At 35.7% G+C, this 12257-nt stretch overlaps 1 protein-coding gene and 1 long non-coding RNA gene across 4 annotated transcripts; one reads left to right on the top strand and one right to left on the bottom strand.

Annotated features, from left to right (window-relative positions):
* Positions 1-1311: 1311 nt before the first annotated feature.
* On the bottom strand, positions 1312-7506 carry LOC117573183 (rho GTPase-activating protein 36-like). 3 transcript variants are annotated; one of them, XM_034256167.2, is made up of 6 exons: positions 7380-7503; positions 7134-7325; positions 6999-7061; positions 6524-6930; positions 4778-4967; positions 3665-4498 (listed from the first exon to the last, which is right to left on the bottom strand). In XM_034256167.2, exons 3-6 carry the CDS (start codon positions 7010-7012, stop codon positions 3709-3711), a joined length of 1401 nt encoding a protein of 466 aa, XP_034112058.1. In that variant the 5' UTR covers positions 7013-7061; positions 7134-7325; positions 7380-7503; the 3' UTR covers positions 3665-3708. The 3 variants fall into 3 exon arrangements, with proteins under 3 accessions (XP_051863635.1, XP_034112058.1, XP_034112057.1); XM_034256166.2 differs by having other exon boundaries at positions 6524-7061; positions 7380-7502; XM_052007675.1 differs by lacking the exons at positions 3665-4498; positions 4778-4967 and adding an exon at positions 1312-2049 and having other exon boundaries at positions 6524-7061; positions 7380-7506.
* Positions 7507-10143: 2637 nt separating this feature from the next.
* On the top strand, positions 10144-11590 carry LOC127566110 (uncharacterized). The gene is made up of 4 exons (XR_007955401.1): positions 10144-10515; positions 10575-10734; positions 10805-10937; positions 11387-11590. It is a non-coding gene; the product is annotated as an uncharacterized LOC127566110 (long non-coding RNA).
* Positions 11591-12257: the final 667 nt, after the last annotated feature.

Here is a 12257-nt window from a genome sequence, read left to right as displayed (position 1 = left end):
GTGGCAGATATCGGGTGACTCTTCCATTGCGGAAGCCTGTTTCACACATGACACCCATCTCGCCGCAGGCTGTGGTCACCACTCCTAAGTTTTATCTGCCTCAACATTCATTCAAACCAGATAGGCACCGACACAAAGGTCCGAAGACCCGTTGCCAAACTGAAGGAAGGAAGGACCGACGGACGAATAACCTCCTACTTTGTTTCTCTATTCGTCGTCCTGTGCTGTCCTAATCCGTCCTGTTCCATGTGTCATTGACAGACAATGTAAAGAGGCTACTATAATTATCATTTGTTCTTGTTTCATTCCGCCGACCAGAGCTGCCCCGATGGCACCAGCTCCTTCCGGTGTCGCGTGTGCCGTGGGATCCACCCACTACGGAAGTGCCAGCGCTTTCTCAGGCTGACAGCTGAGAATCGATTGAGAGCAGTACTGATTAACAAGTAACTGTCTAACTAACTGTCTGGCCCACCAGCACTCCGGGCCATCCTGCCGCAGCGCGGGAAGCTGCAGGGTGTGTCAGAAGGACCACCACACGCTCCTGCACTTCACGGAGCCATGCAGCGCTCGCCCCAGTCGTCAGCGACGACCAACCGGAACTGACTCGGTCTTCAACTCCAGCACGGCCACGTTCCCGCTCGCCGTCTCCCCACAGACCGGCCCGAGGGGCTTTTCCGATGACGCTCACATCATTGTTGCAGGATAAGGCTGTGAGCATCCTACCGACGGCCAACATCCTTATCGACACCGGATGTAAAACGTTCGAGATGCGAGCACCGGTCGACCCGTGCACTGCGACCAGCCGTATCAGCGCATCATTAGCAACGGCCTATCGGCTATCCGTCACCCGCGTTGCACAGTGGTTCGACTTGTATGGAGCCGCGGCCATAAATACTTCTAGTTGTTGTATTGTTACAAAATTTTCCCCAAAATTATAAAAAAAATATTACAAATATATTTTATAAAAATTGGCCATATCGTGCATCTATATGATATAGCTGCTATAGGAATGATCGGTTAAAAATACAAATTTAGTATGAAACATTTTTTATTTTTAAAGATATGTTACTATAAGTTTGGTGTAGTTTTACATATGCTTAGCAAATTGTATTAAAATCGGATAACTAAATCATATGGCTGTCATAGGAAAGATTGACTATTTTGTGTTTTATTATACTTAAGTTAAATCTTATCCAATCCCCAAGCTGTACACCTACTAAAATATTATCATATCAAAAAATCCTAAATGAAATCATTCTAAACCAATTTATTAAATTGATATTTGCACAGCCATCAACGAATCAATATACACCCAGTCCTTTTTTTACGCGATTGTTGGTTCTGCCACTAATCGCGTAAAAATGGTTAGTTTTCCAATATAAACTAACGAATTGGTTCCGAATAAAAAAAATATCGCGTATAACAAAATATACGCGCAAAAAAATCAAAAACAATACAATAAGTTTTAAATTTCAGACTTATGATTTATTCATTCATAACAAAATAAAAAATACAAAACAGAAACCATATATAAAAGAGAAGAAAACAAAAAAACATAGGTAGATTTATTGAAAAAATCGTTGAAATCGTTTAATCACTGTCATTATCCGAAGTGGAAATTATTCTTTGCCGCTTATTTTGATGGCCGGCACTGATATCATTAGAATTTGTATCAGAATCAATAGTAAGAACTATGGATTGATGCTCTGATTGATCCGACTTAGTTTGCACCACAAATTCAGTTAATTTTGTTTGAATGCTTTTTTTTGGACCCAATAAATTCCGATGTAGTTCTTTATATCTTAACATGCAATTCTTTTTGAAAAATTCGTACACGTTCGGCATCAGTATCATTTGCTACAAAATAATTTTCCAATTCTGCTGCAAGTTTAAGACCTTGCTTAATCGTCTCTGCTTTAATTGGATGCTCGTCTATCTCAGTGTCGCTGCCATTTTCCGATTCGATTACTTCCGTAGCTATTTCAAACAAATCGTCATCATCGAGCTCTCGGTCTAGAAGAATCTCGTCTATATCTTCTCTCGTCATATCTGCAAGAATTTCTCCTATACTGTTACAAAAAGCGTTGCATACTTTTACATCTAAGATAGTCAGTAGTAAACTATGCTCAACAATTATCTTTTTATTATAAAAATCGAAAATTCTGTAGGCTTGAGTTGATGTATGTTTTTCCTAAAGTATTTTTCCTCTTCGATTGACAGTTGCTTTGATTCTATTTTTAGAAAGTACCGCTAGTTTTCCAGCGAAAACCGGTTTGCAAATTGAAAATTTTGACATTTTAGAGACTAACTGTGTAAATTGAGTTTAAATATTTTCTGATCGGTTTTTTGATTTTTGGCCTCTGGCGGAGTTCCAGCCATCGATGGTGTCCCTGGTGTTCGGCAATGATGTGTATCCTCACATCATTCAACCTGGCATCCTACCGAGCACCAACGGTTTGCCAATGGCCCAGAACTCCACATTGGGTTGGATTCTGTCCGGTCCATGTGGACAACAAAACCGTTTGCAACTCATTGCAAGGGGGAGAGGATGTTGATGCCGGATGATGGCAGGTGTGACCACTCAAAACAGCTGATAGTGTTGTCGCGATCGATTGATATCGATAGTGACAAAGTTAGTATACACACTGATCTAGTTTCTCCTCAGGTTGGTCACCCTGCCCACTAGTGCTTTTTCCATGTATCATAAGTTCCACTTTTCGCATTATGCGCACTACAAGTGTTTTCCCTGCCAGTTTTTAAAATAGTTAATAAACGTGACTCAAAGTGAAATTCGCCAACAATTCATAACACTTATGTTTGCAGAATACAATGTAATTAAAATAGAGCCATTATCATACAGAGAAACAAAAGAAATGATTTTGTATAACCATAAGAAAAATATTATCTACAAATATTCAACAAATACAATTGTATTAATCTTAATTCTTATTGTTATATACTACTTAGCAAGTAAGAAAATAAAAACACTTTTCAACACAATCATACAAAAATATATAAGAAACAAGTAAGAAAGCTACAGTCGAGTGTGCTCGACAGTGAGATACCCGCTACCCATTCTGAATAAAAGCAAAATATTGCGGTATTGCTTTCAAAATATACCAAAAATACTAAAAATATATCAAATGGTATATTTGGTAAAATGATATAGTGCCGCATTCAAAATATACCATAGACGGCACAATATACCGGATTGTCAGCCAAAGCAACTGAGACTCCTAGTAAGTAGGCGTTTTAGCCCATGCAAAAGTACTTCTTTAATAACTTCCACAATTTCTATCTGATCTTAACCAAATTTTCAGGAATCATAAATACTATAATTATTTTCTGTACCAAAACTTTGCCTTCAAAATGTTTTCCGATTTTTATCGATTTACGGGGGGACGAAAATCGGCGTGGTAAAAATTTGAAACAAACTTGATCTGCATACAAGTGTAATAGTCTCTAAAATCAATGTGTTTTGCCTGATACAAACATTTCCTACAGGCAAGGTTATAATACCCTTCCACTTTTATGGGTAGCGGAAATATAAAAAGTAAGGGAATGCTCGCCCGAAGGGCCTGGGCCCGCTGCAATTCTGCAATATTACTCACCGACCAAATACTATTGGTTGGATTTTATTAACGTTAAGTGAAATAAGAATCGATTATTGGCATACATTTTTCTTTTTATTAAACAAAATTATTACAACTATTCAAATAATTTAGTTCTAGCTAAAACCATTCCAAAGTTTTCAGTACGAAGTCGAGCTATAGAAGAGCGACCTTGTTCCTCAACAATAATTTTTGATGAAGACTTTAACTTTACGATGGTCTTTTCTGTTATGTTTTTTTTTGTAAAATATAGTTCTTTATTTAAATTTTCGAATCCCTGCGTTTTTGAATCGTAGTGAACTCCTATTTCTTGCACCGGAGTATAACAGTTATCCAAATTTTTAAAAAAATGTTCAGCTGGCAACCACTGATTAAAATCCTTCTGTATAATACCAGGACTTGGGGTATTTAAATTTTGACTTTTGGACGAACGAAAATTTGGTGTTGAATCTGATGGTACATTAATATTGCAAGGAATATGCCGATAAATGCGTGACGACATATGTTCTCGTGTTCTCCGTGCCGTCCCAACTAGATTCAGGGATCGTACAAAATTACCTTCGCTACTTCGTCGTGTTTTTATTTTTGTATTAATTAGTTCGGTTTTCACACAAATTTCTTCAGATACAAGACTTTCTAAGTTATAGAAGCATTTCTCTTTGGGCGTATTACTTTTGCTTTTTATTGATGACACCCGTTCCAAAACAGCATCGAATTCGTTTTCGCAAGTATGTGGACAATTTTTTGTGTAATCACCTGATTGGATTTGAATATTTTTTATCATGTTTTTATTCTTGTTATCTTTTGCGAAGCCTGTTGGAACAACACTCCATCTTCGCTTGTTAGCTGGTTGATTTTCACAGTTCCCATTCATATTCATTAGTTCACTGCAACAAATAAAATATATGTTAATTCAAGGCATTTGTACTAAAGGAAGAAAAAAGCTAATAATACAATGTTCTAAAATATACGAAATTAATACATAATTCTTATTAATTAATATCACAAAAATATAACAAAGGCTTTATTTATAATATATTAAAATGAGGCTTGCTATTCGATTATTATTAATATTATAATTAATATATGTAATACTAACAATTATAATTCAAACCAGCCCTACAGGAGTTTAAGAATAAATAATAAAAATATGTATATTCACTTACTTTTGTTTCGATCGAAAAGCGTCAAAAGGTTCAGCACATATTTGCGACTTAACGATTATTTCAGATCCACATTTATCCTTTGAGGTTTCCTTGCTTAACTCAAATTCTTGAGTATTGGAAGTATCACTTTGCTTTGCAGGAGAGCTATTCATTGTTAAACCAACCTTTGTCTTCAACATACTAAAAATATCTAAATAAATTGAGCATAAATTAATCACATCCTTGCTCGAAGATATTTACTACATAAAATTTGTAGTTTATAGCAAAAAATTATAGCAACATTATTCCCAAGGAATCACAGATCCGATGCTACAATTAAATTGCTTTTGATAATAAAGATACATTTTTGTAAATAGCATTCATCAACAATAGAACGTAAATTTCATCACTGGTTTGATAGAAACAAAATAAAAACAAGTCGTGTGAATAAAAGCAAAAATTTGCGGTATTATTCTCAAAATATACCACATTAATATACCTCAAAATACAAAAATATACCAAAGGCTATTTAGATATACACTGAAAACCATAGAATGCCAAATTACCAGTTTGTCAGCCAAAGCAGAAGTAAATTTTCCTACCTAAGTAGTGGATATAATGATATTGCTACTCTTAAATTCTGGGCGAAAATTTTGGAAACCCATTCCAGCTGACGAAGAACGCCAACAATAAAATGTTTTCATCGTGACAAAGGCAATTGTTATAAAACGGAAACACCAAATGAAATGCATTTTTGAATTCATCAATAGCATGTCCGAATGGCCTAACATTCCACTAAATAAAATTCCTAAATTGCACGTCAAATAGGGAAATCATTCAAAATATAGTACGGCTTGTACCACAGTAGTTGATAAAAGTAACTATTTGCTAAGCTACTTATCTAGTGCTGCATTAACGTTCCAAGTCAGAAAAACTAGCGAATAATCAGAAATAGGACAGTACCTTTTGTAGACTGCTGTTTTTTGAAAAGCAAAAAAACACGATTATTTCTAACCTAAATTTCGATGAAAACTTGGTAATGGCTTTGGTTTATCACTAATCTAAAAATAAATGTCTTCTGGTTTGGTTACGATAGTGCATATGGCTATATGTACCTACATATATGTATGTACATATGTGTGTAGTATCCAGCCGTCAATCATTAAAGATGTTCTCAACTCCGCTTTTTTTTTTGGAAAAAGCACATCGTTCGTGACCGTTAGCAGAGAAAGAGCAGCTGCGAATGAACTGCGCAGACTAAATACAGTAATCACACTATAACATTTAGACATTATTCAAGCCTAGAATTTTGAGCAACGCGAGAATGACAATCAGCTTCATAGAGCAGCCGCCACATCGCTTCAATGATATTTTTAACAATAATTTTTTTAAATCAACCATATTTGAATCGTTGCTGATTAGAAGCTTAATTAATTTATTATATTATCATTAGTTGTTGGGGAATCTATAAAACGGTACTATTGCAAGCAGTGTAAAGAGTCTGATTTTATAATATATAGAACTATTTAATGGTTTGTTAATAACTTGTAATTTCGTCTGTTGATAATAAATTTATGATCGATATCGATCTACAATATTCATAAAGATTTTTTTTTGTATTACTCATGACTGCTTTTGGGTTATCTGCCGTAAAAATTATATGTTCACTCTTCATATGCATAAATACACAGAAATTATTAATTTAGCTTATACGTATGTACATACATATATGTAACATATGCATGTATGTATAAAGATCATACTTACTACTTCGTCGCTGCATTTGGGTAGTAAGAGGTCTGCGGCATTCATGTCTCTTTTTTTTTGTCGCTATTAAACATGTGTTCAATAAATTCTTGGATTTGCTGCCAAGTTTATCTTGAATCCTTTCTGGGATATTTCCAATAACGCTAGCGTTGTTGATAAGCATCTCAACTATTTTAATGTGATTCTTGAAGCGGACGCTGTTAATATCACGGTATGGCATGATACTAGGTGCAATTACAATTGCCAAGTTTTGAGCACTCATTTTGTTGGATGCGACATGCCTTGTGATCGTGTTTAGAAATTGCATAAAATATGCCAGAGTTTGAACTGTCAGCAAGGGCATTATCAAACAAGTCAATTGCATGGAATGAATGGTATTTGATGTTGTTGTTGGAGTTAAGAGGCATCTTACGAGAGTGTCGTGTAAATAAGATGGAATAAGAGGTTCAGGTAACTCTCGAAAGAAATAACTCACAATATTGGCAACATCTATAACCCGATGGCATTTTCCTAAAGAATTCCCAGCTTCGAGAAATTTCTGTAACAAAACGTAGAAAGTAAAAACATTAACTTTATATAAACTAAAATTCTGGTAGTTTTTAAATCTTACACGAATCTCTCGTTGCTTTATCGCTGAGCCCGCTCTTCGAAATATGCCTTCTGTTTCACAATGCTCCAATATAAAACTACAAGCTTCGACAACAAATTGCGGTATCTGTACCACTGTTCCATTTTCAAGAAATGCATCTGCCAATTTTAGGTATTGCAATCCTTGGCGAAACAACCGATGTTCGACTGAAGCCTTTAGATTAAAATACGTTTATGTAGTATATACTTATAAAACATTATTTATTACCTTTATTATTTTGGGTTTCTTTTCTTTGTGTTTAATTCCTATTTCCTTCAATTCATTTACAACCAAAACAAAAAGTGAATTCGATACAGGCATTGTACTTGCTTTCGAAAGCATTATTTTTAAATGAGGAGCCATTACTATTTTTGTTATCGATAAGTAAAATTCTCCAATTGAGGTTTACGTTGATCTTCACAAATTTATTGAACCATGGAATTGGATCAAAATCTGATTTTTGCTGCCAGGTTTTGAGCACCCGTATAAGCTAGATTTTTAAGAAAAATAAGCTAGAATAAGCCAAATTTAAAAAAAATAATTCAGAAAAATAATCTACACACCACAAAAAACATGAAATCTTGATATGTTTTTAAGTGGGTGGCAAAAATCATTGGGGGCTATATTTATGATTAGTTCTTTAAATTTCCATTGCGACAGTTTCCAAAAGAAAAATTAATAGTTTTTGTAGTAAAATCATATTAAATGTCTTAGTAATGCCCACTGCTAACATGCGCTTCTTTGATGGCGCGCAAAATTTGTTTATACATACATATGTATGTACATATATCTTTTCTGGCATTTTAACAAACGCTTTCTTTAATTTCACAACTCCAAACGATTAGTGGTAACACTTCAGCCGACTTATCGATCTCCGATGACACAATCAATTAGAAAAAAATTCACGATCATATGAAATGCAACGTAACCATCGGCAAAAAAAAGAACAACAGGCATGCTCGGGTTTTCACTTTCGGTTTTCGTTTTCGTTTTTAAAACGAATTGGTGCTCCCGTTTTCACTTTCGCAAGATTTTTTCGAATTCCAAAACGAGAAAATTTTGTCTTGTAGAAATGAAAAGTAAATGACTTTTTCTATATTAAATCGGATCTTATTTGCAAAAGGAAAAAAAGTAGATGACTCATTGGTTTATTGTCGTTCTTTTAAGACAAGGCCAGCAGATCAATTAGGCTTGTAATTATTTTTAATACGACTAATTTCTGACCCCACCTCAAATTTGGATATCAAATTTTGCCGTCGGCAACAACAATTTTCGTTTTGGTGAGCGACCGATAAGTCCGACACCATGAGTTATCGCCTAAGCTGCCATACTTTTGATAGAATGAATAAGCAAGTAAAAAATACTTGTATAATCAAACGAATGGCGATAAATTTGTTGAAGTTGGGTAAAATATGTTTTTTAAAAATTAATTTATTTAATTTAATTACTTATGTGTTAAAATGTTATAAAAAAAAAATGTTGGAATAACCGGAATGAAATGCATTAAAAGGTGGCATCCCCATTTTTTGTGGGAAACAGCTGAATGCCGTTCAATTGATTTTTTTAAAGAAAGTTTCAAATCTTTCTTTGCAAAAAAGACAAAAGGCAAATATATTTCATTCAGGGGAAGCATAAATAAACTATGCAGGATAAAAAAATCCTTATGTGAGTTCAATCCACGCACGAAATTGGACATACAAAAGACATTTTTTCGCGTTGTTTACTTTTAACCAAAACACAAGTCAGCTGTTTTAGCAGTAAAAAATGAAACGTTCCGATAGCAAAACGATGACCAAAAACGTGTGAAAACCGGAGCACCTAAAAACGAAAATGTCGGTTTTGGTCCCAAAACGAAAACCAAAAGTGAAAACCGGAGCATGCCTGCAAGCTTCGATATTTTCATGCATATTTGTTACGTTTTTAGATATCGTTTGTGCCAGCAATGTTGTGGGGGCTATCGATATATCGCGAGGCGATAAGAGTGAGTAGGAAATGGCAACTCCAGGGGACGGAAATTTGAAAATTGCTCCTCCTGTTAAATAGGAGATGAAAAAGGAACGTCAACTTTCACGAGAGGTTAGCATGTGGATTTGCTGAGTCGTGGGTTGATTCTTGATCGAGGTTGGAGACTGTCCACCGCAAGAAGAGAAATTGCTTTTCGCTGGTCGAGTTTTTTTGTTCTTGAATTTTCGCTGTTCGCATCGTACATAGTTGTGAATTGAAAAGTGGTATCACGCAACGCCGCGTATTCAAAACAGACTATAACATCAAAAAAATATAACGGCAGAACAATTCAACAAGAAGTGCAAGTTACCAGCAGACGAAGCGGCAGAAAAAAAACACTAATCAAAGAAATACAGTTGATAAATTGACGTTGGTCAGTTGCCTAATCGTTTGATTGCACGACCAACAAAAACAACAACAACAGAAGCAGCAGCAACCACTGAAATCTTGGTCTCGTGCGTCCGCTTTCCTCGTTCATTGCGTAGCTGTTCTGTGCCTAAAGTGCCGGCAAGTGCAATCTGGAGGAGTGGTCATAGCACCAACGGTATACTCAAGATCAAATACCACGTCGAGTGCGTAACGGTGTGCGACACCAGCGGCCACAATCACCGCTGGATAAGTGCGGGCCACCGTCGCCGCATGCCACACGGCGCTTTGACGACGGGAACAGCATCGACGACGTGGGATAGCGAGCGAGTCGAAGCCACCAACATGTTGGTTAATTGTTGTTATTGTCCAACTGCCGACACTGTGCAAGACAAGCAATAGATCAATACGAGACGAATTTTCCTGTTCAATTTAATTTTTTATAATTAACAAGTTGCATGCTACAGAAATAGAGCAAATCTCTTTGCAAAGTGGTGGAGATTTGAAAATCGTTTCATAAATTTTCCCAAAGTTGGTTTTGAATTCGTTTAGTTTTTGTTTCTGTGTGATTGATAACTTCTGTTTGTTATATACTATCCAGTGTTGCCAGTTTAGCTTATTATAAGCTAGGTCTAGTATATTTGGAAATGGAAAGCTTATAAAATATGCATCTAGCTTATAGCTTGAAATATAGCTTATTTTAAAATTCATCTAGCATATTCTAGTTTTAAATGTTTTTGCGACATAAACAGTTTGTTTTGTAAGAAGAATATGTTACGGACTGTTTGGGGCCTCCTGGCGCCGCGCCGGCTGGTTCATCGGTACTCAGGTGGAGTTCCATCCCTGGCCCGCAGTCCGCACAATCGATAACTCCACCGATACAAAACAGCTGCTTAAAAACAGAAGAAACGCATCACTAACAAAACAAACAGCTGCCGCGCGATTGAAAATTGCGCTAAACAAAAGGAAATGCAAAAATAAACTTTTGACTTCGGTAAGTACAAATAAAAACAATAATAAATTCACTCACTGATCCATTTATATTTTGAATAGGGCCCAGTTGGACCCCGGCGTACCCACCCTGCCTGAGATGGCTACATTGGCGCCATCTCCCTTGCGTTGGCCACTATATCAGTGGCTGCTCCTCATCCGGCGTAGCGCTGTAGAATTTCCCTCCCCTCCATGATGAGAAACTCACTCAACCATGTTCAACGTATTTATAATTGTGTTATTCAAGAATTTTTCTTAAATATTAACATTTAATTGTTTATTTTTATTTACAGATAACATACACATATTTGGACTTCAAAATGGCAAAGGAACAAGATTCATAAATCACGTAGTAGGACGAACGAAACAACAAATAGCCACAACGGCGTAAAGGACAAATTCTTTTACATGTAACGCATTCGGGCGGTTCGTATATATTTATTTACCAATTTATATGCATGTTTTTATATAAGTATATATATATATTTATCTAAGTCGCTTTATTGTCAACCTTAACCTACCTAAGAGCTCTTGGGATTGGTGAAGGGGGCGATATGGGTTATAATAGAGAAAATATGTGTATATATGTACATATATAAATTAGTAAACATAAACATATAATCCAGCAGCAAGTAGATTTTTAAAAATGTATGTAGGAATGAAGGTGTTTTGTCGTCCCTATTCTGTCATTTATTTACAAGAAAATTAATTTGAATTTACTTTAATTTATATTTATTTAATTTACTTGGAATTTTTATTTACTTCGCAAAATTTATAATTTACTGGTTAATAAATGAGCACATCAAAAAGGTCGGCAGAAAAAAATATAGAGATCTCGAAAAAAAAAGAATTAATTGCTGTTCACGTTTATGCAGTTTAGAATTAACGATCGAGCAATCCGCTACCACGGATAATGGCGACTGGAACGAGAATGGGCCTGGCACTGACTCACCAGTCGGGATCCTCCTCCTGCCTCAGCGTTGCACAGTGGTTCCGCCAGAGGCCAAAAATCAAAAAACCGATCAGAAAATATTTAAACTCAATTTACACAGTTAGTCTCTAAAATGTCCAAATTTTCAATTTGCAAACCGGTTTTCGCTGGAAAACTAGCGGTACTTTATAAAAATAGAATCAAAAGCATGAACATGTGTTCATTTTAAGAGCGCATCCATGCTCTGGTCAAATATTTCGGAGCAAAAGCGCACTTCAAATCGGGCTGGTAACTATTCAAGTTTATAAATTTATATTTTTTAAAATGGATTTTGAAGCCCAAGGTATTTATTTTAATTTATGAAATTAATTTATACAAACTTGATATGAAATTAATGAAAACTAACTTGATATGTGAAACCCTTTTGTTTGTCCTTTTTTTGTGTGTCTTTAATGTGTTTACCTAAAGTTTGGGGAAAATTTCGTAACAATACAACAACTAGAAGTATTTATGGCCGCGGCTCCATACAAGTCGAACCACTGTGCATACTGCGCTGCTGTCTCCAAAACTCGTCTGGTCTTCTGCAAGCATACCTCAGGCGACTCGGCGTATATGATTATATCATCCATGTACAGCTGCATGTCTCCAGATTTTATAAGGTTCTGGAATACAAACTGAACAAATCTTATGAAAGCAGCTGGCGAATTTTTAAAACCAAACGGAGTTTTATTAAATTCGTAAAGCCCTTCACGTGTCACGAAAGCTGTCACCCATTTGCTTTCTTCTTGAATTGGCACGTGGAAATAGCCATTCTC

The sequence above is a fragment of the Drosophila albomicans genome, chromosome 2R, assembly GCF_009650485.2.
Source record: "Drosophila albomicans strain 15112-1751.03 chromosome 2R, ASM965048v2, whole genome shotgun sequence".
NCBI lineage: Eukaryota > Metazoa > Arthropoda > Insecta > Diptera > Drosophilidae > Drosophila > Drosophila albomicans.
The sequence above is the reverse complement of the archived record's forward strand: the minus strand, read 5'-3'. Positions and strand labels throughout refer to the sequence as shown.